Below are 27,413 nucleotides of genomic sequence, written 5' to 3'. Positions count from 1 at the left end.
CAAGGCTTGATAGGTAGCAGAACTGGAAGGAATCGGCCGTGACGAGGACGGCGGTGAGAACCCCCAGAGAGAGAGGGGTTAAAAGGCGCAGTAGTTACAACTAGAGAAGGAGCCGCACCAGGGGACGAGGTAGTCACCACTGGGGGCTTGGGGCTCGACCCAACCACAGAGGAGGGAGGGGAGCCAGGGGAAGGAGTCAGAGAGGCCAAAGGAGGAGCAAGGTCGGGGCCCAATGCAGCGGAGGCTACAGAGCCTGGTCTTCCAATACGGACCGACTCGGGGGCTTGGTCGCCCACCCCATGAGCCTGAGAAGGTACACCAGAAGCAGCCGAAACAGGGGTTATCATCATGACGAAAAAAGAATTCATTCACGAATGTGCCCCCACACCCAGCATGGAGCCACAATTAGAGGCAGGACACCCAACAAGAAGCTATCGCCGATCTTGCCGGGGCCTCCTAGGGGTGCGTCGTGAGTATACGCCCCACAAACGTCACCTTAAGAAACCGACAGTCCGTCGAGATCGGGTTCAGTGACGAAAGGGGGATTGACAATAAAAGGTTCCCCTCGCTCTCGACGTCGGGTACTACAGTTCTACGGGTGCAAGAGTATGCCTCCTCAAGCACCCGGGCGTCAAAATAGAAGAAGTCCAAGGGAAGAACCAGAACGAGCAAAAGGTCGGCAGGAAACGGCAAGCAGATAGGAGAAGAGGGGGGAGAAAAACGAAACAGAAGGAAAAGGAAAAGATGCCCAGCAGAATTGGAGAGGACGGCAGCAGGAGCACAAGGCTAGAAAAGGACAGAGGACTGTCCCAAGGAGCATCACACTCCGGCAGCCGTCCACTAAGCCCCCACACAGCGACAACGAGCTGAGCGGGGAGGGGGTTATGATTAGTAAGAATTTAAAACAAAAGGATCAATGCATGAATGTTCGTAATAAGGCGAATAGGACACTGGGATTTATTAATCGAAGCGTTAGTAACAAGACACCTGGTGTGGTTCTCCAGCTATATCTTGCTCTGGTTAGGCCCCATTTAGATTATGCAGTTCAGTTTTGGTCGTCGTACTATACAATGGATATAAATTCACTTGAACATGTCCAGCGTAGGATGACAAAGTTAATTCCCCAAATTAGAAGTATTTCATATGAAGAAAGATTAATATAGCTTAAATTGCATTCACTGGAAAGACAAAGAGTTAGGGGTGACATGATAGAAGTTTACAAGTGGATGAATGGACATAACAAAGGGGATATTAATAATAGGGTATTAATTTAACACTTTCTGCGGATGAGGACTCCTCCCGGCGTCCTGTTTCACCTACCCGCTCCCGCATAGTGGACATAAATTTATGTCCTCTTTTAAAATATTTGTATAAAATTCAATTTTTATCCGATTTACTTTGGGTTTGTTTCAAACTGCGCGCCATGAGGCTCTCTTTCTCACCAATAGGCTGCATAGTACAATAAGTTCATGAAAGGTTCACAAACATAACAAAAGTAAAAACATTTCGTGTGTGTTTGACTCTCACTGATATGTTCCGGCGTTGTTTTATATTTGGTGCTATTCTATCTTACGCTTTGTTGATCTTTTTTACCTACGGGCTCATAGAACATTCTATTGCGAACACATTGACACAAAAATGAATGACGTACATAGAATAATAATGTCATGAGAGTGAAATAAATATAAACTTTCAAAGCGCCGTGTGTCATCCCGTCACCGATACCGGGTAACAATTTCACCACTTCCCACACTCTTGCGGGCGGGCCGCAATCATTATTCTACGCTTATATTCATATCACCGTGTTGGGAATTTCATTGCGAGTCCATTGATACCAAAATTAACGCTGTAGGACAAGTGTGGAGGTGATAACAATCCCAAGAGTAAAAACATTTTGTTGCTGTTGGGCGCTCACAGCGAGTCATCTTCGTAGTTATTTATTTGGTGCTGGTATGCCTATACGTTTCGTGACTTTTTTTTTACTGATGTTCTTCTAGAGAATTTTATTGCAAACACGTTGGTACCAAAATGAAATACGTAGCTCGAGAACTAAGGTCAGGAGAGTAAAAAGAGTATACACATTTTTGTTATTACGTCTACACAGCAAAACGGCGTGAGCACATACCGCTTTTTTTTTTACCTTCGCCGTGAGGCTGAAAGTGTTAAAAGTATCAACTCAAGACAGAACACGAAACAATGGGTATAAATTGGATAAGTTTAGATTTAGGAAAGACTTGGGTAAATACTGGTTTGGTAACAGGGTTGTTGATTTGTGGAACCAATTACCGCATAACGTGGTGGAGGTGGGGTCCCTCGATTGTTTCAAGCGCGGGTTGGACATGTATATGAGTGGGATTGGGTGGTTATAGATAGGAGCTGCCTCGTATGGGCCAATAGGCCTTCTGCAGTTACCTTTGTTCTTATGTTATGTTAATCCTGGTCACTTATTTCTGTAAATGAATAATTGACCACAAGTTTATTTTGAAAAGGAACCTAAAAAGTCGTTTGAAGATTCCTAGAAGGACGAAATAATGCTGTGGTGCTGTGAACATCGTGAACAGCATTGAATCACTGATATATGAACATTGTACCAAGTCATTATCCCACTCAGGCTCTTCTATAATACTATCACGGCTAAATAATACAGGTTATATATATATATATATATATTTTGACATTATTAGGCGATGCTGTGGTCACACGCTGAAGAGGAGAGTTGTGTGCTCATGCTGCGAGCGCCAGCCTTGGTTGATCACTCACTACTGAGGCTCTGACACCCGGCAATGTGGACCATGATTTTTTTTAAAGATGGCGTCTGTTTACAAGAGCCCTGAGGAAGCTGATGTGAACCCCATGTATCCGCGGGAGTTTTGAATGGAACGTGAAAAATAAAAACACCTGGAGGCGCGTTGCGCACCCGAAGCCTGGGCCTGCAGGCGCGTTGCGCAGTTAAAGGGTTAATGATTATTTAAGCCTTGACAAAAAGATACTGTACAGTGTATATATACAGTAGAAATAATTTTCATTTGTGAATTAGAATTAGAATTAAAACTCATCTGAATTAGTAGTAAGGCTAGCTGTTGTGTGAAGTGAATGCCTGAAAATATGTGTACATCCTGTATGTACCCTGTATTCAGTCCTGAACAATATAAAACAAGCGCTGCAGAGGATGATGTAATCTTCACAGCTTCGTAATCTTCAGCTTCATTAAAAGTAAGTCAATTTACCAATTTTATTATAGTATTAAAACATATTATTTTTTTTTTTCAACAAAAGCTACATATTAATCTCTGCAAATGTATATTATATCATTGGCAGAGAAAAGGTGAGCTCAAAATATTTCGCCTTGGCTAGCTCTCAGTGACAAGGCTCGATCGTCAGTGCAAGGCATGGCCGCCACGGCCTGTGTCGTAACATTAAAAATACATTACCTGCACTGTTCAGGGTAAAACAAAACACATCTCTAAAATTTTATTGAGAAAATATTAACGATCACTGATTGATACATGAAATATTTTGCAATACAAAGGAATGAACCAATTTTTTTCCACCCATCTGGACTTGATCAGACCGTGTTCAAACATCATCCATGCAGCAGCCACCAGCTGGCTTAATCGTCGGCGTGGCACTAAATTGGAACACAATTACACAATGAACTTTATTTAATTTTAGCTATACAGTATAAAATATATCCTACCTGAATGTTACTTGAAAAATTACCGACCCGTCTTAACTTCGGAAATAATGGAGCTTCGGAAATAACGACCAGGGTACAGCCCCATATAGGCCGTTAAATTGAGTGGATACCTCTAATCTCTCCTCGTACCTCTTGTCCTTCAGTTCTGGGAGCCACTTAGTGACATGTCTTTACACCTTTTCCAGTTTATTGATGTGCTTCTTAAGATATGGGCACCATACAACCACTGCATATTCCAGCTTTGGTCTAACAAAAGTCGTGAACAATTCCTTTAGTATTTCTCCATCCATGTATTTAGAAAGCAATTCTAAAATTATTAAGTGTAAGATAGGCTCCTCACACAATGTTCTTACCCCTTTAACTGCGCCACCTCTAAATATGACACCCCCCTACAGTGTGCAGGAAATAAATTCTCTTGAAAAAATTCTTTTGTTTTTTAAGGTGTCAAAAACCCTTCCCTCAGTATGGGTATGTCAAAAAGATTTCAAAATTGTACTTACTTTGACTGCTATGGGATCCGTAAATTGGCGCGTGACGTCATCATTCCCCATTTACCTGTAACATACACTCCCGGAGCCAGTGGGGCGCCTGGGGCGGGGCGCTCGAGTTGATGCGAATATATTTTTGTTCATTTTTTGCGCACAGTTCCAAATACATTTTATTTGTTTTTACGTGCTAATCCTATGTATAAGGGACACGTACAATATATTATGGCAGTAAAACATCTGTACTGTCCGAGGACACTGTTACGTGCATGACACTTGTGTACACACACATGTTGCACATATTTACCATGTATCATGCTAATTTATGTATATATACAATCTATTTACACACTATACACTGTCAAACACTATATACATCATCATCAACACATTCAGAAGACCACGTGTGTGAGCTGTCACACCCAGCCACCCCTCCCTCACTCCTCCAAAATTGTATTCACCAACATTGCTCCTCCCATCATACAGTTATTCACACCAATGTTTCATGTTCATTTATGCATATATACAATCTATTTACACACTACACTGTCAAACACTATATACATTCACCATCAACACACTCAGAACACAGCGAGTGTGAGCTGTCACACCCAGCCAGCCTTCTCACTCCTCCAGCATTGTATTCACCAACACTGCTCCTCCCACCATATTGTTATTGTTGTTATAACACTATTTACACATGTTATATATACCTATCTACATGTTTTATTTACCAGAACTATGAAAGTAAGCCAGTATTGTGTCCAAACAGTACAGTGGCCACCATACAATGCATGAGAAATCACACAGCAGACATCAGACGACGCTACGAATACGACGTCACCTCCCTCACCAAAATAGCTCCGCTCAACATACTACTACTGTTACTGTTATTACACTATATATACACACACACTGTATATACTCATGTACATGTGTGTTCCCCATAGCGAACCACGAAGCTAGTAGGTGAGCAAAACAAGAGTGGTTGCCATACACAGCAAGGCTATCTCAATTCTCTCCCTTCCTCACCAAAATTCCTCCTTCCACAATACTACGCACAACGCTAATTATAACCACAATCCTGGTCACTAATTCCTGTAAATGAATAATTGACCACAAGTTTATTTTGAAAAGGAACCTAAGAAGTCGTTTGAAGATTCCTAGATGGACGAAATAATGCTGTGGTGCTCACCTAGTTGTGTTTGCGGGGGTTGAGCTCTGGCTCTTTGGTCTCGCCTCTCAACTGTCAATCAACTGGTGTACAGATTCCTGAGCGTATTGGGCTCTATCATATCTATATTTGAAACTATGTATGGAGTCTGCCTCCACCACCACTTAATGCATTCCATTTGTTAACTACCCCTGACACTGAAAAAATTCTTTCTAATGTCTCTGTGGCTCATCTGGGTACTAAGTTTCCACCTGTGTCCCCTTGTTCGTGTTCCACTCGCGCTAAAGCGTTTGTCTTTGTCCACCCTGTCAATTCCCCTGAGAATTTTGTAGGTGGTTATCATGTCTCCCCTTACTCTTCTGTTTTCCAGAGTTGTGAGGTTCAGCTCCCTTAGCCTTTCCTCGTAACTCATTCCTCTCAGTTCCGGGACCAGTCTGGTGGCATACCACTGAATCTTCTCTAACTTCGTCTTGTGTTTAACTAGGTATGGACTCCAGGCTGGAGCTGCATACTCCAGGATTGGTCTTACATAAGTGGTATACAGGGTCCTGAGCGATTCCTTGCACCAGTTTCTAAAGGCAGTTCTTATATTGGCCAGTCTAGCATATGCTGCTGATGATATCCTTTTGATGTGGGCCTCTGGGGACAGGTTCGGTGTGATATCGACCCCCAGATCTTTCTCTCCATTTGACTCTTGCAGGATTTCACCTCCCAGGTGGTACCTTGTGTTCAGCCTTCTGCTCCCTTCGCCTAATTTCATTTCTTTACACTTTCCTGAGTTGAACTTTAGCAGCCATTTTCTAGACCATTCTTCCAGTTTATCCTGGTCGTCCTGTAGTCTCTGTCTATCTTCATCTGTTTTGATTCTTCTCATAATTTTTGCATCATCAGCAAACATTGAGAGGAATGAGTCTATACCCTCTGGAAGGTCGTTTACATATACTAGAAACAGGATGGGTCCGAGTACAGAGCCCTGTGAGACTCCGCTGGTGGCATCTCGCCTCTCTGATGCCTCCCCCCTCACCGTTACTCACTGTTTCCTATTGCTTAGATACTCCCTTATCCACTGGAGCACCTTACCTTTTACTCCTGCCTGCTGCTCCAACTTTTGTAACAGCCTTTTGTGAGGTACTGTGTCAAAGGCTTTCTGACAGTCCAAGAAAATGCAGTCTGCCCACCCTTCTCTTTCCTAATTTGTGTTGCTTGGTTATAGAATTCTATTAGGCCTGTGAGGCACAATTTACCACCTCTGAACCCATGCTGGTGGTGTGTTACAATGCTGTTTCCCGCCAGATGCTCTACGAGCCTTTTCCTCACAATCTTCTCCATCACCTTGCATGGTATAAAAGTTAGGGAAACTGGCCTGTAGTTCAGTGCCTCTTGCCTGTCACCCTTTTTGTAAATTGGGACTACATTAGCCGTCTTCCAGCTTTCCGGAAGGTCTCCCGTTTCCAGTGACCTGTTATACACCATAGAGAGTGGCACACTTAGTGCTTCTGCACCTTTTTTTAGAATCCACAGTGAGATTCTGTCAGGCCCAACAGCCTTTGACACATTCAGCTCCAACAGATTCCCTTTGACCTTATCACTGGTAAGTTAAATTTCCTCCAAGGTTGTTCGGTTTGCCACCTCATTTAGTGCAGGGACCTCTCCTTGTTCTATTGTGAAGACCTCCTGGAATCTCTTGTCGAGTTTTTCACACACCTCTTTGTCATTCACTGTGTGTCTGTTCTCCCCTTTTCTCACTTTCATCACTTGTTCCTTCACTGCTGTTTTCCTCCTGATGTGGTTGTGGAGCAGTTTTGGTTGGGTCTTAGCTTTACTCGCGATATCATTTTGGTAATGTCTGCTTCTCTCCTCACTCTGATGTACTCATTTCTGGCCTTCTGGTATCTCTCCCTGCTCTCTGGTGTTCTGTTGTTCCTGTAGTTTCGCCATGTTCTTTTGCCGAATTGCTTTGCTGCCGCACATTCCTGGTTGAACCACGGATTCTTCTGTTACTTTTCATTTTTCATTTTTTGGACTGGGATAAACCTGTCTACAGCCTCCTGACACTTCTGAGTGACATAATCCATCATATCTTGTACAGTCTTTTCTCTGAGTTCTGTTTCCCATGGTATTCCCATTAGGAAGTTCCTCATCTCGTCATATTTTCCTCTTCGGTAATTTAGACTTTTTCCTTCCAATCCCATCCTTGAATAGGTTATCCCTACTTCTACCAGATACTCAAATATCAGTACACTGTGGTCACTCATTCCTATGGGGGTTTCATATTTGACTTCCCTTATTTCCGAGTCATTTAACACTTTCGCGAAACGGCATTTGAAAAAAAACTTTGCCCAACTGAAATGAGCGTTTCTGCGATCGAGCGGCAACATTTAAGTGTATACTCTTTTTGACTGTCCTGACGTTAATTTTCGATGTACGTATTTCATTTCTGTACCGATGTGCTCGCAATAGAATGTTCTAGAAGAACATATGTATAAAATGTCACCAAAACATAAGTTAGATCAGCACCAAATAAAAAACTACGTCGATGACTAGCCGTGAGCGCCAGACAGCAACGAAATGTTTCTACTATCTTCAGGGTTGTCAACTCCACATTTGTCCTACATGGTTAATTTTGCTATCACTGAAATCGCAATAAAATTCTCTACACGGACATATGCATATAAATATAGAATCAATGTCGCAACCGACCCACAAGAGTGTGAGAAGTGGCCAAAGTGTTACCCGTGGCGACATATCGGCGAAACCCGGATTGAAAAGTGTATATTCAATTCACTGTCCTGACATATTTTTCGATGAACATATTTCATTTTTGTACCAATGTGTTTGCAATAAAATGTTCTAGAAGAACATAAGTATAAAACGTCACATAATGATGCGTTCGACCGGCAATAAAAAACTACGTCAATCACACTCGTAGTGTCAATAATACAATTGTTTTACCACGATGATTCACTGCCATGCCGTTCTTCCAAATAAGCTCTTCGGCTATTAGAGAGAACGTAAATTTCATGGCGAACATTTCTAAACTATCCCCAAGTAGATTGGATCGAAATTGGAATTTATACAAATATTTATTCTCGTGACTCCCGTCAGAGTCAGCTTTGCGGAACCCGCACAAAACTTAGTGACGCGCTCGCGCGTCACTGAGTGGCGGAAGTGTTAAGGTGAATATCAGGTCGAGTCTAGCTGGTTCGTCATTTCCTCTCATTCTTGTGGGTCCCTTGACATGTTGGCTCAGAAAGTTCCTTGTACTCACTTCCAAAAGTTTAGATCTCCATGTGTCTTCACCTCCATGTGGGTCCCCATTCTCCCAGTCTATCTTTCCATGGTTGAAATCGGCCATGATTAAGAGTCTGGATCCATTCCTGCAGACAACTGAAGCTGCTCTCTCTATTAGGTTAATGGTAGCCATGTTGTTTCTGTCGAACTCTTTGTCTGGGTCTTCTGTCATTTAATGGAGGGTTGTAAATGACTGCCACTATTATCTTAGGTCCATCCATTGTCATAGTTCCTGTTATGTAATCTCTGAATCCGCCGCAGCCCGGAATTTCCCATCTCTTCAAAGCTCAAGTCCTTTCTTATTTATTTATTTATTTATTTATTTATTTATTTATGCATATACAAGAATGTACATAAGGAATGTGAGGATACAATTATGGTAATTACAGTCTTGTAAAGCCACTAGCACGCGCAGCGTTTCGGGCAGAAACGCTGCGCGAAACGCTTATCAGCAGAGCCACTCCTCCTCCTCCTCTCCTGTCTCTCTCTTTCCTTACTATATAAAAGTCCTTTGGAAACACAGCATTTGTTATGACTCCTGACAATTTTGTTTCTGTGAGTCCTATTACATCTGGGTTTTCTTCCTGTGCCTTTTCTGCCAGTTCACTTGCTTTGTTGGTAATCCCATCGATGTTTGAGTACATTACCTTGAAGCTCACTTTCCTATATCCATTTTCACCCACTCAACCCCATTAGTGCAGGAAGCTGTTCCATGGGCATTGCTGCTTGGGTAGGCTCATCCTCCTGTGGGGTAGTTACCAGGGGTTCTGAAGGGAGGTGGGGATGGGGGGGGAAGAAGGGGCAGGGGGAGGATGGCTTAGAACTGGGATGGGGGATGGAGGACTTAGTTCGTGTCTGGGCTGGCTTGGGGCAGGAGGAAGATCAAGGGGTGGGAGGGAAGGGGGTACTCGGGGTAGGGAGGGAGGGTGGAATTGGGTGGAATGATGGAACTCCCCACCTATAGGGTGGTGAGTTGGGATATTGCAGTCCCCTCTGGGGTTACCGAGGTGCTGGGTTGGGGTTCCACACTCCCCACTGGGACGAGTCGAAAGCTAGTAACTAGTGCTGTGACTAGCGCTATCAACATGGTGAACAGCATTGAATCATTGATATTTGAACATTGTACCCAGTCATTATCACACTCAGGCTCTTCTATAATACTATCACAGCTAAACAATACAGGATATATATATTTTTTTACATTATTAGGCGATGCTGTGGTCACACGCTGAACAGCAGCGCTGTGTGTTCATGCTGCATGCGCCAGCCTTGGTTGCTCACTCACTATTGAGGCTCTCACACCCGGGAATGTCTACCACGATTTTTTTTAAAGATGGCGTCTATTTACAAAAGCCCTGAGGAAGCTAATGTGAACCCCATGTAGCCGCGGAAGTTTTGAATGGAACGTGAAAAATACAAATACCAGGAGGCGCGTAGCGCACCCCAAACGTAATTACCTAAGTGTAGTTACAGGATGAGAGCTACGCTCGTGGTGTCCCATCTTCCCAGCACTCTTTGTCATATAATGCTTTGAAATTACTGACAGTTTTGGCCTCCACCACCTTCTCACTTAACTTGTTCCATCTATGTTACGACCCTGGGTTCTTTAGTGGAAACCAGAGGTCAAAATTGAGTTATTAAACTTAACTATAGTATAGCTGAACGCAACCCTATGCGTCATTGTCTGTATCTTCCCTGCCAGACGTAAGACTATTATTGTTTCTCAAAGAGCATTTAAAGACTGAGCTGGGGGTTGATTATTAAATAATAACATAGGCACCAACTTTGCTTACTAATACTTTCTAATCATTTGTAAAGTAACAATACGTTGCATAGGGGAAGATCTTTAATGTGCTTAGCTGCACGATCAATTGGGCTCCTTCCGGCACCACGACATGCGGGAGGCCTAGCTGGTCGCTAGGAGCGTTCTTCTCTGGCTGGCGTTCGTGGGGACGAGACCTACTCTGTGGCTGCACCCCTACTCTCCTCCCTTCTCCTCTTGCTTTTTTCCCTTACCTGAAGTTCCTGTACCATTAAGTTAAGTACGGGGCATTTTAAGTGTACCTACTCTGGTAGTAAATATTGGTGAGACCTGGGGGTAGTATTTGCCAGTGTTTTGGGTACCCCTAAGTGTTGTGTTTTGTATTAGGGTACCACGTGGTGTCTCTACCCTAAGCTGCATCCAGCTTCAGTACTTATCCAGTAGTACTTTACCCTAGCTTGTTCTTAGTGTAAACCTTGTATCCTGCCTAAGTGGACCAAGGCTTTTTAACGTAAGGTAGTGCGGTAAAGTTATTATTATTATTGTTATTGGTGTGAGTGTATATGGGGGGTTGTTAAGGGGTTAATAAATAAGTACATGAATTATAGGAGTATCCCTTCTTCCTGTGTGGGAGTGCATTGATCAACCCTTAGACTGACATATATGGTCTAGTAGCAAGGTATTATTACTGAGGATAGTTTATTTTGGGGGCCGGGCCTTTTAGCTCTCCCATATTTGATACTCTGTCTTCTAACTACCCTTACCCCTTAATAGTACCAGTCCCCCATAGCAAGAACCCACCACACATTTATTTATAACAGTCTACCACTCTGTTTACAAAAGTGAATTTTCATATATTTCTCCGGCAGCTTTGTTTCGTTAGTTTAAATCTATGACCTCTTGTTCTTGAAGTTCCGGGTCTCAGGAATTCTTCCCTATCAATTTTATCGATTCCTGTTATTATTTTGAACGTAGGGATCATATCACCTCTTTTTCTTCTATCTTCTAGTTTTTGCATATTTAATGCCTCTAACCTCTCCTCGTAGCTCTTATCCTTCAGTTCTGGGAGCCACTTAGTGGCATGTCGTTGCACCTTTTCCAGTTTGTTGATGTGCTTCTCAAGATATGGGCACCATACAACCGCTGCATATTCCAGCTTTGGTCTAATAAAAGTCGTGAACAATTTCTTTACTATTTCGCCATCCATGTATTTAAAAGCAATTCTGAGGTTAGAAAGTGTAGCATAGGCTCCTCGCACAATGTTCTTAATGTGGTCCTGGGGTGACAGTTTTCTATCTAGAACCACCCCTAGATCTGTTTGTCAGAATTCTTTAAAGATTTCTCACATAATTTATAGGTTGTGTGGGGTCTATGTTCTCCAATTCCACATTCCATAACATGGCATTTATTCACATTAAATTCCATTTGCCAAGTATTGCTCCATATGCTTACAGTATTTTGTCCAGGTCTTCTTGAAAGGCATGACAATCATTTAGGTTTCTTATCTTCCCTATTATCTTAGCATCATCAGCAAACATGTTCATGTAATTCTGTATTCCCACTGGTAGATCATTTATGTAGACAATGAACATTACCGGTGCAAGAACTGAACCCTGTAGTACTCCACTCGTGACATTCCTCCAATCCGATACCTTGCCTCTGATTACGGCCCTCATTTTTCTGTCAGTTAGGAAATTTTTCATCCATGTTAGTAGCTTACCTGTCACCCCTCCAATATGTTCCAGTTTCCAGAACAATCTCTTATGGGAACTCTGTCGAAAGCCTTTTTTAGGTCCAGATAGATGCAGTCAACCCAACCATCTCTTTCCTGTAAAATCTCTCTGGCTTGATCATAAAAACTGAATAAATTTGTTACACAGGATCTCCCAGATCGAAAACCATACTGTCTGTCTGATATTATATAATTTTTCTCCAGGTGTTCTACTCCTATTAGTTTTAATTATTTTTTCAATATTTTGACTTATTACACTTGTCAATGATACAGGTCTATAATTGAGGGGGTCTTCTCTGCTTCCACTTTTGTACATTAGAACTATGTTAACCTTTTTCCACACATCAGCTACAACTCCTGTACACAGGCATGCCTGAAAAATCAGTTGAAGTAGAATGCTGAGCTCAGATGCACATTCTCTCAGAACCCCATGGTGAAACTCCATCTGGACCAACTGCTTTGTTCTTACTTAACCCCTTGAGCCTTTTTTCCACTTCGTCTCTAGACACCTCTTTGTGCTTTATGTTATTCTCTGGAATTCTTATTGTGTCTGGTTTCCTGAAGATTTCATTTTGTACAAACACACTTTGGAACATTTTGTTTAATGCTTCACACATTTCCTTTTCATTTTCCGTGAATCTATTTCCCATTTTCAACTTTTGAATAATATTATCCATTACCTGCAATTTGTTGTTTATGAATTTATAGAATAGACCTGGTTCTGTTTTACATTTGTCTGCAATCCCTTTTTTCAAAATTTGTGTTCACCATAGAGAACCACTGAGCTGGTATGGTGAATGAAGACAATATCGGGTGGCCACACAGTCAGCAAACGACACTATCTCCCTCCCTCCCTCAGCATTACTCCTCCCACACAGTGCTAATTATCACAACAACCTGCTATTATCACAATCCTGGTCATTTTTATCACAGTCAGGGATCATCTGTAATACTGTCATCGCTAAATAATAGCAGTTATGTATTTATTTTGACTTTTTAGGCGATGCTGTGGTCACAAGCTTACCAGCAATGCTGTTAGCTCATGCTGGGTGCGCCAGCCTTGGTTGCTCCCACAATACTGTGGCTCTCACACTGGAGAATATTGCCCACGATTTTTTTTAAACATGGCGTCTGTTTTCAAGAGCCCTGAGGAAGCTGACGTGAACCTCAAGTAGCCGCGGGCCATTTGAATCGTGCCTGGAACCCAATGTCGTATATATACGCCATGCGCACAGTGGGACATGTTACTTCGGGTGTATATATACGCCATGCGCACAGTGGGACATGTTACTTCGGGTGTATATATACGCCATGCGCACAGTGGGACATGTTACTTCGGGTGTATATATACGCTATGTGCAGTTTAAGGGTTAATGCGAGTACTCATAATTATGTTTGGTGCTCTCTCTCTACCGACGTGAAGTCAGTGTCTGGCTAGCTCCCCCATTAGCACCTAATTAGGTGAGAGGGAGCTCAGCCACATGAGGTGCACCTTTAATCACAGCAACAGGAGTATGTTGGGAGGAGCCACTTTGGTGAGGGAGGTGGCGGTGTACACCAGCGTCGTCTGCTGGCTACTGTGTGACTTGTCATGCAGTGTATGGTGACTACTGTGCTGTTTGGATACCATACTAGCTTAGTTGTATAGTTATGGTGAATAAAGCTTGAAGATACTTGTATATGACATGGGTGTATATATATATATATATAGAGTAATACCAACACAAACAATATATAACAGCTTAGTAGCTTGCTATGGTGACCACAAATATAGATACTTAAATATAACGTGAGTATATAGTGTAAGAACAGCACAAACAATATGGTGGGAGGAGGAATTTTGGTGAGGAAGGAGGGAGGTAGCATAACCTGAGTGTGTTGCAGCCACTCTTGTTTGAACTCACCATACCAACTAGTGGTTCGTTATAGTGAACACATATGTAGACGGGTATATACAATGTTTGTGTACACAGTGTATTAACAGCAAAAACGCTGTTTGATTTATCGAAGAATATAATATATATGCCACATATATGAGCCCCATAATTTTGAGCATAGCGATGTTCCACACATTGAACTATATAAATTCCACAAATTACACACTTTTGAATAATACAGAGCATCACTTGGTTTCCGAACCCCTTAGGGAAGAGACCTGTCGGTTATCATGTAAGTTCGTAAATGAGAAATGAAGGGGAAAAAACCAGCATTGAATATAATAAAACGCCATTTTCTGGGCGAGTCCCGGAGTCTCCCCGGAGCTTTCCCAGGCTGATATGCTAATGTCAGACTTTGACATCAGTCATGTGTATGGAGTTCTTAGGCCTACCGGGGACCACGGCCAGAACCGGGCCCCCCTCAGAGAGGCAAGGGGAGCAATGGCCTATAGACACCCCCGTGTGGTTGGAAGCATTCTATGTCTGCCATCGACCGGAACAGGCACCCAGAAAGGTAAGCGCCTCAAAACAAACCCCTATTCTGGTTAAAATTGCTACCAAAAGCCGAACCAGTGGATAGAACTCCCCAACAGAAAACAAGCAAACTAGTGTGACGTCACACGTCGCCGCGCCACTGTCTGCGCAGCTTCCCCCCTCCCTGGGAGGGGGAAGGGGGAGCCCCAAACCCTCCACGCCGGCTACCCACACCTCAGTTCTTGAGGCTGGATGTCAAAAACGCGAGAAAACGCCGACCGGAGGGAGAGAGAGGGATGCTGGAGAGCCTCCGGGACTCACCCAGAAAATGGCGTTTGATTACATTCAACGCTGGTTTTCTGGGGGGAGCTCCGTCAGCTCCCCGAAGCTTACTACCCACAGACGGAAAAAAGAGGGACTTACCCGGGAGGCGGTCGTCGCTCATTCCTCAACTCGAAGCGAGACAATTGGCTGCAACCGCCGACCCAAAGCAACACAGGCCCGACGGGGCCAAGGGACATTCACAAGGTAACGAGCAGCCAGGACCCTGTTCGACCGCCAAAATCCCCGCGCCCGAACATTAGACCAAGACATATTCTCAAAGACGGCAGCAAGAGCTGTGAACTTACGGACGTCATGGGCACGGGGATAGACCGCAGGCTGGCTGGACTTAATAACCCTGCGGACGACCTGGGAGACCCGAACCCGCAAACGGGGAAGAAGGGAAACCGGATCAACCCAAAGCGCGTCCCCGGACACAGAAGCCGTGGTGTGCAAATAATGGTGAAACGCCACAACCGGACACAAAACATGATGCACCCCCGGCCTGACCAACCAAGCATCAACCACCCATGGATCCCTCCGGAACGCAGCAGTCTCATTCTTCGCCAGAAAAGGAGACGGCTGCAAGCGAACAAAACAATCACCCCGACCAAAAGAGCAGAAACCCCTGCGCCGGAGGAGAGCATGAAGCTCCCCTACCTGACCCCCAGAGGCCAATGCCAACAAGAAAATAGTTTTGGAGAAACAATCCCAGACCGAAGGGGCCACAACGAAACGAGGAGATGAAAGGAAAGTGAGCACTCGGTCCGAAGACCAGGACGGCTCAGGTGGCGCATGAGCAAGCCGGAGGTGAAACAAGGCACGAGACAGCTTGTGAAACGGCGCAGACGTAACATCGATACCGAAGGCAAGCTGAAGCGGCTCCGCCAGCACCACGCGATACGAGGCGACAGTGTTAGGCATAAGATGATGGTCCTGAAACAACCAAGAGAGAAAGGACAAGACCACCCCAAACAGACAAGGAACTAACACAACGAAGACGCAAAAAGAAACAGAAGGACCGCCAGGAAACTTCATACTGCCGCCGAGAAGAAGCCCTCAGGTGGGACACCAACAAGGAGGCCACCTGATCACCATGGAGATGATGATAACCTCGAGTCAAAAAACCCATACGTAAAGACTCGAGGAGAAGATCGAACCAGCCACGTGACGTACTGGCCCGATCTGCTGAAAGAGGCAGAGCCGCGGGAAAACCCTCGGGTTCAGACACCGAGCAAGCAGCGCCTGAAACCAAGGCTGGGCCGGCCACCAAGGGGCCAGAAGGACAATTCTCCCTTGGTAAGTCTCCAAGCGAGTCAGGACCTGGAGCAACAGCCAAATTGGGGGAAAGAGGTACAGGAACCCCCACCTCGACCAGTCTAGCCGAAAGGCATCGACCCCGACGGCCTCGCGATCGGGGAAGGGCGCCGCATACAGGGGAAGACGCCGCGACCACGCCGACGCGAAGAGGTCCACCTCTGGGCGCCCAAACGTCTGGCAAAGCCAATGGAAGGACTCATTGTCGACCGTCCACTCCGTGGAGAGGGGAATGAAGCGAGACAGGGCGTCGGCCAAGACGTTGGACACTCCCTGTACGTGAACCGCCAGGAGAGCTAAACGCAGAGAACTCAGCAGACGAGTCACCTGAAGCGACCAACCCCAAAGAGACAAGGACCGCATCCAACTCCCGCGGTTCAGGCAATGAACCACCGGAAAGCAATCCGAATGGAGCTGAATCGTCGATCCGCGGGCCACCCGAATCCTCCAAAGAGCAAACCACACTGCCGCGAACTCCGGCACTGTGCTGTGAGCTCGACGGAAGGACGGATCCCAACATCCCTGGCCGGCCTGGTGAGCACTGGTCACAAAGCCCCAGCTGAGAGACAACGCATCCATGTACACATCAAGCGAGGGCTCGGGTAGGCGCCAACGCACTGAACCCCAAAAAACCTGAAGAGGTAGCCGGTGACGCAGCAACCGACGTAAGGCCCCTGGGGGTCGAACCCTGCGATCACGAGAGAGAGGCAGAAGGGGTGACCCCGAAGGAACCAGAAAAGCCAACGAAGCCAAACCCAACCAGGCGGGTAGACCACCATCGCGAAGTTCAGGCTCCCGCACAGCCCCTCGAGCAACCACCGGGTGACCCAAGAGCCCACCAGAAACAGACGAAGGCAGGACCGCAGCCGCAGGAAAGACTCTGGAGGGAGAGACATGGAGGCGGTCCGAGAGTCCCAAACGAGACCCAGCCAAGTTCAAACCTGAGAGGGGACCAGATGGGACTTCCTCCAGTTCACCAAGAACCTGAACCTGGCGAGCTGGGAAAGAACCAAATCCCTGACTAACAAGCAAGCTGACCGGCTGGGAGCCCAAACCAGCCAGTCATCGAGGTAGGCCAACATCTGAACACCTAGGAGACGCAAACAGGCCACCACAACCCGTGTAAGGCGCGTGAACACACGAGGTGCCAGGTTCAACCTGAACAGGCGACAACGAAAGCGGTAACTCAGACACCCCACAACAAAACCGAGCCAGTCCCTGAACCGTGGATGAATCGGGACATGCCAATAAGTGTCCCGGAGGTCCAGGGACACCATCCAAGTGTCCGACTCCAAGAGGAGCCGAACCTGAGACAGCGTAGTCATCCGAAAGGAAGGGCAATAAACCCAGGGGTTCAGACGGGACATGCCCAGAATGAACCGCAGGTCCACGCAGTCCCGTTTCGGAACCGGAAACAGACGGGAAACCCATCTGAGGGATGACGTTGTTTCGATGACGCCCAAGTGAACCCACTCCAAGACGACCCGATCGAAGACTGAACAAGGATCGAAGCGACCCCCACCCCCAAGTCCGGGTCTCAAAAAGCAAAGCGGGGCAGCCCCGGGGCATCCGGGTGAGCAACCAACCGAGCGCGTTGCAACAGATGAAACCTAGACTGCAACGCACGCGCCGCCTGTACCCGAATAGCATCATCAAAGGATTGGGTAAATTAAGTCACAAGCAAGCAGCAACACTCACAGGACTCAGGGTTGAAAGTATCACTGACCCAACAGGCAGCGTGGCAGAGGCAAAAACAATGAGGGTCACCCTGAGACAAGGGGACCGAGCAACCCTCAAACTCGCACACAGCGACCAGGGACTCCGGGGTCACATCCATCAGACCCATGTGCCCCCTAGGGGATTCCCAGGGTCCTGAGCATTTACTTTAAGAGGACTCGCGCTCAGGTAGTCCCAGGCAGGGTGCTGCTAACTGGCGACCAAAACTACCAAGCGAACTTCTATAGCTGTACCCCAGAGACGTGTACACTCACAGGGACCTAGCAGGGGGCGCCACCGAGGAGAACCATGGAAGGGCAAAAACTAGTGGAATAATAGGGCAAAACCCCCCACCAGGCAAAAACAAAAAGAAAAACAAAACCCCGCAAGAGGACAGCGAACCCCAAGGAACAGAGCCGGCCGCTATGTTGGGAATATAAGCTGTGCAGCACCCTGCGCCCCTACCAGTGCAAACTGCCTCTTACCTGCCGGTAACAAGGGAGAACAGAACACCCAAGAGCCAACAGGCGGCCGAAAAAACGAAAAGGTAAAACGAACCAGCAGAGGCAGACCCTGAGGAGCCTGTGGAAGGTGGCCCCAAGCCCCAAGGGCAGTACTTACAAGGCACCTAGGGAAGGAAGCCCTAGGCGCATGCAGCCCGAGTACTGAAGATAACTCCTGGCTCTCGCACCCACAAAAACAAACACCACACGCAATGCACAGTGCTGTAGCGACACCGGAGCCAGAGCACACAACCTTCGCCTATAGCATCAGCCTCAAGAACTGAGGTGTGGGTAGCCGGCGTGGAGGGTCTGGGGCTCCCCCTTTCCCCTCCCGGGGAGGGGGGAAGCTACGCAGACAGCGGCGCGGCGACGTGTGACGTCACACTAGTTTGCTTGTTTTCTGTTGCGGAGTTCTATCCACTAGTTCGTCTTTTGGTAGCAATTTTAACCAGAATAGGGGTTTGTTTTGAGGCGCTTACCTTTCTGGGTGCCTGTTCCGGTCGATGGCAGACACAGAATGCTTCCAACCACACGGGGGTTTCTATAGGCCATTGCTCCCCTTGCCTCTCCGAGGGGGCCTGGTTCTGGCCGTGGACCTCGGTAGGCCAGAACCGAGGTCCACGGTTCATCAACATCAGAGGCCCGAGACTGTTCAACACACTTCCACTACACATAAGGGGCATAACTGGCCGACCCCTCACAGTGTTCAAGAGAGAACTGGATAAGCACCTCCAAAGGATACCTGATCAACCAGGCTGTGACTCATACGTCAGGCTGCGAGCAGCCGCGTCCAACAGCCTGGTTGATCAGTCCAGCAACCAGGAGGCCTGGTCGACGACCGGGCCGCGGGGACACTAAGCCCCGGAAGCACCTCAAGGTAACCTCAAGGTAAGGTAGGCCTAAGAACTCCATACACATGACTGATGCCAAAGTCTGTCATTAGCATATCAGCCTGGGAAAGCTCTGGGGAGCTGACAGGGCTACCCCACCCCCCCAGAAAAAAATAGAAAAAATTTATGAAAAAACTCTAGGGAAAAAATCAACAGGTTCATAGCATAAATGCAACCGTATTTTGTTTGTACTCACCAATAATTGAAGTCCTGATCCGCTTATGTTGATATGGCATAGTTTTTTACATGGAAGAGGTGGTGGTGGTGGATGTTGATGGTGTTGGGTTGACTGGGTCAACATGTGATGAGTTAGGTGCAGGTGATGCAATGCGAGCTTTCTTGGAAGCCATTGCAAAAAGACTCTTTAACCCCTTAACTGCGTTGCCTCCAAATATGACACCCCCGCAGTGCGCAGGAAATAAATTCTCTGGAAAAAATTCTTCTTTCTTTTTAAAGTGTCAAAAACCCTTCCCTCAGTATGGGTATGTAAAAAAAAAAAAGTCGAAATTGTACTTTGGCTGCTATGGGGTCCGTAAGTTGGGGCGTGACGTCATCATTCCCCGTGCGCCCGTGCCGTAAGCTCTCGGGGCCGGTGGGGGGCTCGGGGCGGGGCACGCGAGTTGCCGTGAATATATTTTCGTTCATTTTTTGCGCACCTTTCCAAATACATTTTCATTGTTTTTACGTGCCAATCCAATGTATAATGAACACGCACACTATATTATCGCAGTACAACATCCGTACTGCCCGTAGACACTGTGTTACGTGCATCGCAAACGAGTTCACTTATCTTGCACAATTTCCAATGTATCATGCCTGATATATTTATATTTACACTTTATATACACACTGTACAGTATTACACACTATATACACACACCATAAACACACTCAGTACTCCGCGAGTGTGTGATATGCTGCAAAACAGCCAACGGGGCAGAGTGGCACCTTGCACTCCACGCACCAGGTGCTGATGCATCTTCGTTTTTGTTCTCTGCGGGTAGTGTTCCTGCATACTATACAAGCATGTTTACCCTTCTCCCGTGATGCTGTGCCTGGCATATACTCGAGCATATGCACTCCGAAGTTCTCATTAACCCTCAATCTGTCTGGAGCTGCATGTGGCATTGTTGCTTGCACTCCACGCGGTACAACAGAACCTTCCTTGCCATACTTTACTAGCAGCTGTGACACAACACCAGCATTGAATGTACGTATAGACGGTCTCCTGCCAGATTTTACTAGGTACATATTGAAGCAGTTGAGCACTGCAACATCCATGAGGTGGAAGAAGAACTTTTTCGTCCACTTCACAGACTTGCGCACACACTCCACTCCACCAAGCATCATGTCACACTTATCGACGAGGCGCATGATCACGTTATAGTCTATGACACAGTCTGGCTTATACACGGTGTTGCGTGTCTGAAAGTGGACTTTCCCACTGTCCAACATGGCACCGGTGTGAATCGTAGTCAGCATATTCACCTCGCGTCTGTCCTTCCAACGCACTGACAGCGTATTGTCACACTTGCGCAGCTGGCACTCACCCATGGCTCTAGCTATACCGAACACTGGCATTTCCTTCCTGTGGCCCTTCACAGTGCCACATACACCAGTGTTGTGGGCAAGGAGGTATCTGGTCAACAAGGGGCTGGTGTAATAGTTGTCGGTGAACAGTACATGCCCCTTGTTCAGCACGGTTCCATCAGGGTTTTTACGACACTGCCAGAGAACCCGTGTTTATCTTGAGCCGGTATGTCGACATCTGTACCAGACTATAATATCATGTCCAAGACGATACCAGTCTCACAGTCGCACAGCACAAAAAACTTCAGTCCAAATCGGTCCCGCTTTGATGGGATGTACTGCTTGAATGCCAGTCGCCCCTTGAACAGTACAAGTGACTTGTCAATAACCACATTCTGTCCAGGTACAAAATAATCCCTGAACTTCCCTCTCATGTCACTGAACATCTTCCGTACTTTCCACAGTCTGTCGTGTCTGTCCTCATTTGAATTATTCTCGAAATGCAGGCACCTGAGAATCAAGAGAAACCTATCACGTAACATGTACAGGTTGAACACGGGCGATGGAACAAGGCTGTCTTTGCTCCAATAATCCTGGATGACAGCTTTCTCAGAGTGCTTCATCCTCATACAGAGTGCCAGAAACACGTACATTTCGTTGATTGTCGTGTCCTTCCATCGTGTGAGGCGTGAGGCAGGTAAAATGCCGTCGTCTATGAGGCTGTGAGCGAACCTGTTTGTCTCGGTCACAAGATGCATCATCATCTTGAGGTTATCTTGAGATGATTTCGGGGCTTTTTAGTGTCCCCGCGGCCCGGTCCTCGACCAGGCCTCCACCCCCAGGAAGCAGCCCGTGACAGCTGACTAACACCCTGGTACCTATTTTACTGCTAGGTAACAGGGGCACAGGGCGAAAGAAACTCTGCCCAATGTTTCTCGCCGGCGCCTGGGATCGAACCCAAGACCACAGGATCACAAGTCCAGCGTGCTGTCCGCTCGGCCGACCGGCTCCCTCCGCCGGCGCCTGGGATCATGAATACATTGTCAAAATATGCCTGAAAATATTCCATGTCTGCCATATCATCACCAGTATATGGGAATAATGGTGTAACACCAAAATCGCTATTATCAAATGTTGGTATTTGAGGGACAAATGTGGTGCAATCCACCCACACAAGTACACCAGGGGGTTTGGTGTTGGCGCCAACACCACGGCCAACACCACCACAAGCACCAAAACTACGGCTACGTCGTCTGCTGCTTCTGCTGGAGCTGCGTGAGGGTATGCTAGGCGCTGAGGCAGATTTACATACTGTAGGCCTACCACGAATAAATGATGTTGAGGGGCCACTGTCGTTGTTGTCCACATGCTCTGAGGCACGCTGCCGCCTGCTGCGGCGTGTGGCTGAGGCAGCAAAACCCCGCCTGGTAACACCACCGCTGCTCGTACTCGGGTCGTCCACACTACTCGTATCGGAGCCAATGTCACTGAAGCCCGAGAAAGATTCGTCACCTGTACTATCACTGAATAAACTACTAGCATCTGGGGACATACATGATGGTGGTGATGATGATGGTGCTGATGATAACGGTGTTGACCCAGGGCGGCGAGGCACGTGTACCATACACACTCGCCACATCTTTCAATTCCGTCTCTTCCTCACTCGTATCAGATCTCTGAGTAAGGTCTTTCTCTGGATCATAGTCTAGGTCATCATCCAGAGCACCGTCATCATACAAAATATCGTGTATTTCCTCGTCAGAGAGTCGTTTTCCATTTCCGCGGGTCACCGTGGAGTGGGAGCTCATAGAGGATGCGTCAGACATGGTTGCTGCTGTGAAACTGAGGCTCCCCACGGCCGCAGGGCATGCTGGGATTTTTTTTTAAGATGGCGGACGATCACTGGGGCCCCCACCCACCCATACCATACCTGCGTCACCGCGCGGCAGTTTTGAATGGAACGTGAAAAATAAAAATACCCGGAGGCGCGTTGCGCAAACCAGACGCAAGCCTGCAGGCGCGTTGCGCAGTTTAAGGGTTAATTGACATTTGTTTCATTCCCTTGGCTCTTGTTTTTAAAAACTTCATATACAAATTGTACAGACTCATCATGTAATTAGTTTCAAACTCGCTGTAACTTGTGTCCATAAATGCCAGAATGTTTTCAAAATTTTGCTGAACTTTTTCCATATTACATTTTTCCTTTAACATTTCTTCATCCTCTTCCTCTTCATCTTCTTCATTGCACTCTTCTGGCTTTTTTTGCTGTACATATTAATTCTATAATTTCATCATCAGTCATGTTTCGATTGTTTGGGGCTTCATTAAAATCTATCCACCTATCTATGTCATCTTCGATTGTTTCAGTCACCAGTTCTGCTCTCAGCTCAGGGGATTTAATCCCCTTGACATAGGCTAGGAGTTCCTCTCGCTAACTTTCTTCACCGCAAATCCTTCAAAATCTGCCTTGTCATCTTCCTCAGTTAACAGACTTGACATGGGCCAAAGTTTTTTCCAACCATTTCTTAGTGTTGTCTGCTTTACCTCATCCCATGCACTAGCAATAGTCCAGATAGCTGACTTTATTGTGAAGACTTTATAATATGCCTTAATTGTTCCAGCTGATTATTAAGACGTCTGGCAAACATTCTCTTATAGTGGTGTTTAAGGTTCTTAACACTTTATTCCACCATGCGCGCCCGACCCACACTACCCCGGGTGGTCCTCAGCATTTCACTTGAGCACGTGGTAATTCTGAAAAGTGTATACTGTTTTCAACATTCTCACCTCAATTCTCGTCCAAGGTTTTTCAATTTGGTATCATTGTGTTCGCAATAGAATTCTCTACACTACTAAAGACATATAAAATCCAAAAGCCTGACGTACCATCCACAACAAACAGAGAAAATGAGCGTGTGTTACCCGGGAGCGCACAAGAGCGATAAAATGTGTACACTCTTTTCACGTTTGTCACCTTAATTCCCGTCCTAGGGCTTTCATTATGGTATCATTGTGTTCGCAATAGAATTCCCAACAAGAGCATATGCATACAAAGTCAAAAACCGCAGCATGCTCCACCCGCCGACAAGATGAATGTGGCCTGGAAAGAGAGAGCTGCACCATCCCAATACGCTCAATACATTAGAGAGCGACATAATACTGAAAAGTGTATACTCGTTTCCACTTTATCATCTCATTAATCGTCCTAGGTTTTTCAATTTGGTATCAATGTGTTCGCAATAGAATTCTCTACAAGATTAAATGCATATAAAGCCCAAAAGCCCAGCGAGAAAGTGAGAAAGTAAGAGCGTATTACCCAGAACAGCGCAAGAGCAATAACATGTGTACTCTCTCTTCACTTTGGACATCTCAATTCTCATCCTAGGTCTTTCATTTTGGTAACATTGTGTTCGCAATAGAATTCCCTACAGGAGTATATGCAAATATAAATTCCAAAAGCCAGGCGTATCACCCACAGCAAACAGAGAAAGTGACGGAGCATAATCCCAGTGATCGCTATTAAAATGGGTATACTGTACTGTTTTCAACTTTGTTACCTCAATTCTGGTCCTAGGTCATTCATTTTGGTATCAATGTATTCGCAATGAAATTCTCTACAAGAGTAAATGCATATATTATCCAAAACCGCTGTGCGCCTCTTCCGAACCAGCCGCCGAAAACGACGCAATGCTGCGTTGTTACCGGGAATGCTTCTACTAAAAAAACGACGCAATGCTGCGTCGTTACCGAGCTAAAGTGTTAAAATTAATTAATAATTCCTTGATCCATGGGTTGGATCACTGAAGTTGTATTGGGTGGCAAGAACGTTCTAATAATATTGCCATTTGCTAGCTCATCACCTCATGGATGCGTTGAACTCTTATCTAGCAGCAGCACAACTTTGCTGTTTTGCAGGAGCCCAACACTTTTCAGATGCTCCTTCACCTCGGGTACAAAGTTCTTATTAAACCACTCGACAAATATTACTCGAGACATCCACGCACTTGGATGGCCCTTATAAATCACAGGGAGGCACCTGGCTGACTTTAAAGCCCTGGGGTTTTTACTAATTCCAATCACAAGTAATTTTAATTTGTGCGGGACAGCTGCATTTGCACAGCACAACAAAGAAATTCTCTGTTTGTTCTGTTTATAACCACCTGAAGGATCGTCCTCACCACTGTGAGCCATCGTGGTGAGTATGGCGATACATGGGTAGCATACGCCAGTACAAACTTGTCTCATCAGCATTATAAATTTGCTCTGGAGATAAATTTTGTTCCTGTACCATCTCTGCAAATTTACTTGCATACTCATCAACACCAACAATATCAGCAGATGGTCTTTCACCATGTTGTTACGAACCCAAGTTCATCGTCAGAGCACGGAGCAGTGACGTCAGCGCCATCTGTGAGTCAGCTCCCAAAAACCCCCACAACATGGACAACGCCATCTAGTGATGACGGGAATATACCGGCGAGAGGTACTAGATTCCTGTCCTAATCGGCTCGTGAGGTAGCTGGTGCTGACCTCTGGCGAGGTGGTGCTTAGAAAAGCAGCGCCATCTGTCATAAGCGGAGTTGGGTATAGGTTTCTAAGCCAATAAGTGTATGCTTCCTAGTGGTCCCATGTAGTGTCCCAGTGTACTGATGACTTGTCTGTATTCACAGAGTCAACGTAGGGCTGCTGTGATACAAGGACCGGCAGTCTACCCAGGGCAAGGCAGCCAAAGTCTCTACACCAGTCTGCTTTAAGGAAGCAGTGAGCCGCCACCGGAAGAGGACTGTGAAGTGTTCTACTGTCTGCCTGTGAAGTGGCAGTGACGGGATTCACCGTACCCGGGACTGGCTGGTAGAAGAGATAACTGACTAAGGTGCTGAAGAGGAGAGTAACCAGCGAGTTGCACGAAGCTCCTGCTTAGGGCCCGCTACCCTAGTATCTGCAAGTGAAGTGGCCCAACAGCGAGGCTGATTGGTACCTGCCAGCAACAGGCTGGACTGTGGTGGTGGGCCTTCACGAAGAGGCACTTAGTGGAATTGTGGTTTGGCTGGCCCATGGCAAGGGTAGACTCATTGTTGTTTCCTGGTGCCTGCGGAGAGTAGTACGACGGATGAGGAAACACGGTACAAGACTGCATCGATTGAGCTTCGCCGAGTGTTTAGTGTCTTCTGAGAGAGACCTTGATGTACATATAGTGTAGTAATACTTCCCTTTAAGAGTTTTATATATATATGGTGATGGGAAAAATAATTATATATGGATAAAGTGACAACCTGTTGTATTTAATGTACCTCCCCCTTTTGTTTTACTTGCATTACTGAGCTCACCCCTTGAAAGCCACTACTGGTTGATACCTGGTTGATGGGGTTCTGGGAGTTCTTCTACTCCCCAAGCCCGGCCCGAGGCCAGGCTTGACTTGTGAGAGTTTGGTCCACCAGGCTGTTGCTTGGAGCGGCCCGCAGGCCCACATACCCACCACAGCCCGGTTGGTCCGGCACTCCTTGGAGGAATAAATCTAGTTTCCTCTTGAAAATGTCCACGGTTGTTCCGGCAATATTTCTTATGCTTGCTGGGAGGACGTTGAACAACTGCGGACCTCTGATGTTTATACAGTGTTCTCTGATTGTGCCTATGGCACCTCTGCTCTTCACTGGTTCTATTCTACATTTTCTTCCATATCGTTCACTCCAGTACGTTGTTATTTTACTGTGTAGATTTGGTACTTGGCCCTCCAGTATCTTCCAGGTGTATATTATTTGATATCTCTCTCGTCTTCTTTCTAGTGAGTACATTTGGAGGGCTTTGAGACGATCCCAATAATTTAGGTGCTTTATTGCGTCTATGCGTGCCATATATGTTCTCTGTATTCCCTCTATTTCAGCAATCTCTCCTGCTCTGAAGGGGGAAGTGAGTACTGAGCAGTACTCAAGACGGGACAACACAAGTGACTTGAAGAGTACAACCATTGTGATGGGATCCCTGGATTTGAAAGTTCTCGTAATCCATCCTATCATTTTTCTGGCTGTCGCACCGCAGAATACTCTGTATTATGTTTAAGGTCCTCATTTTTACCGTACCTGAGTACCTGGAATTTATCACTGTTAAACATCATGTTATTTTCTGATGCCCAGTCGAAAACTTTATTAATATCAGCTTGAAGTTTTTCAATGTCCTCAGCCGAGGTAATTTTCATACTGATTTTTGTGTCATCTGCAAAGGATGATACGAAGCTGTGACTTGTATTTTTGTCTATATCTGATATGAGAATAAGGAACAGCAGCGGTGCAAGGACTGTACCCTGAGGTACAGAGTTTTTCACTGCACTTGGACTAGATTTTATATGGTTGACCGTTATTCGCTGAGTCCTGTTTGACAGAAAACCGAGTATCCAGCGTCCTACTTTACCGGTTATTCCCATTGACTTCATTTTGTGTGCTATCACGCCATGGTCACATTTATCGAAAGCCTTTGTGAAGTCCGTGTATATCACATCAGCATTCTGTTTTTCTTCTAATGCCTCAGTGACTTTGTCGTAGTGCTCAAGTAGCTGTGAGAGGCACGATCTTCCCGCTCGAAATCCATGT

General features: G+C 46.1%; 2 protein-coding genes across 2 annotated transcripts in view; both read right to left on the bottom strand.

Annotated features, from left to right (window-relative positions):
• LOC123756334 (small integral membrane protein 12) overlaps positions 1–27,413 on the bottom strand; it is a 381,049-nt gene that overhangs the window by 155,574 nt on the left and 198,062 nt on the right. The window lies entirely within an intron of this gene.
• On the bottom strand, positions 21,078–22,655 carry LOC138368575 (piggyBac transposable element-derived protein 4-like). Its single transcript, XM_069331102.1, has 2 exons — positions 22,384–22,655; positions 21,078–21,339 (listed from the first exon to the last, which is right to left on the bottom strand). Exons 1-2 carry the CDS (start codon positions 22,653–22,655, stop codon positions 21,078–21,080), a joined length of 534 nt encoding a protein of 177 aa, XP_069187203.1.

The sequence above is a fragment of the Procambarus clarkii genome, chromosome 25, assembly GCF_040958095.1.
Source record: "Procambarus clarkii isolate CNS0578487 chromosome 25, FALCON_Pclarkii_2.0, whole genome shotgun sequence".
Lineage (NCBI taxonomy): Eukaryota > Metazoa > Arthropoda > Malacostraca > Decapoda > Cambaridae > Procambarus > Procambarus clarkii.
Note: the sequence above shows the minus strand (reverse complement) of the source record. Positions and strands in the feature narration are given on the sequence as shown.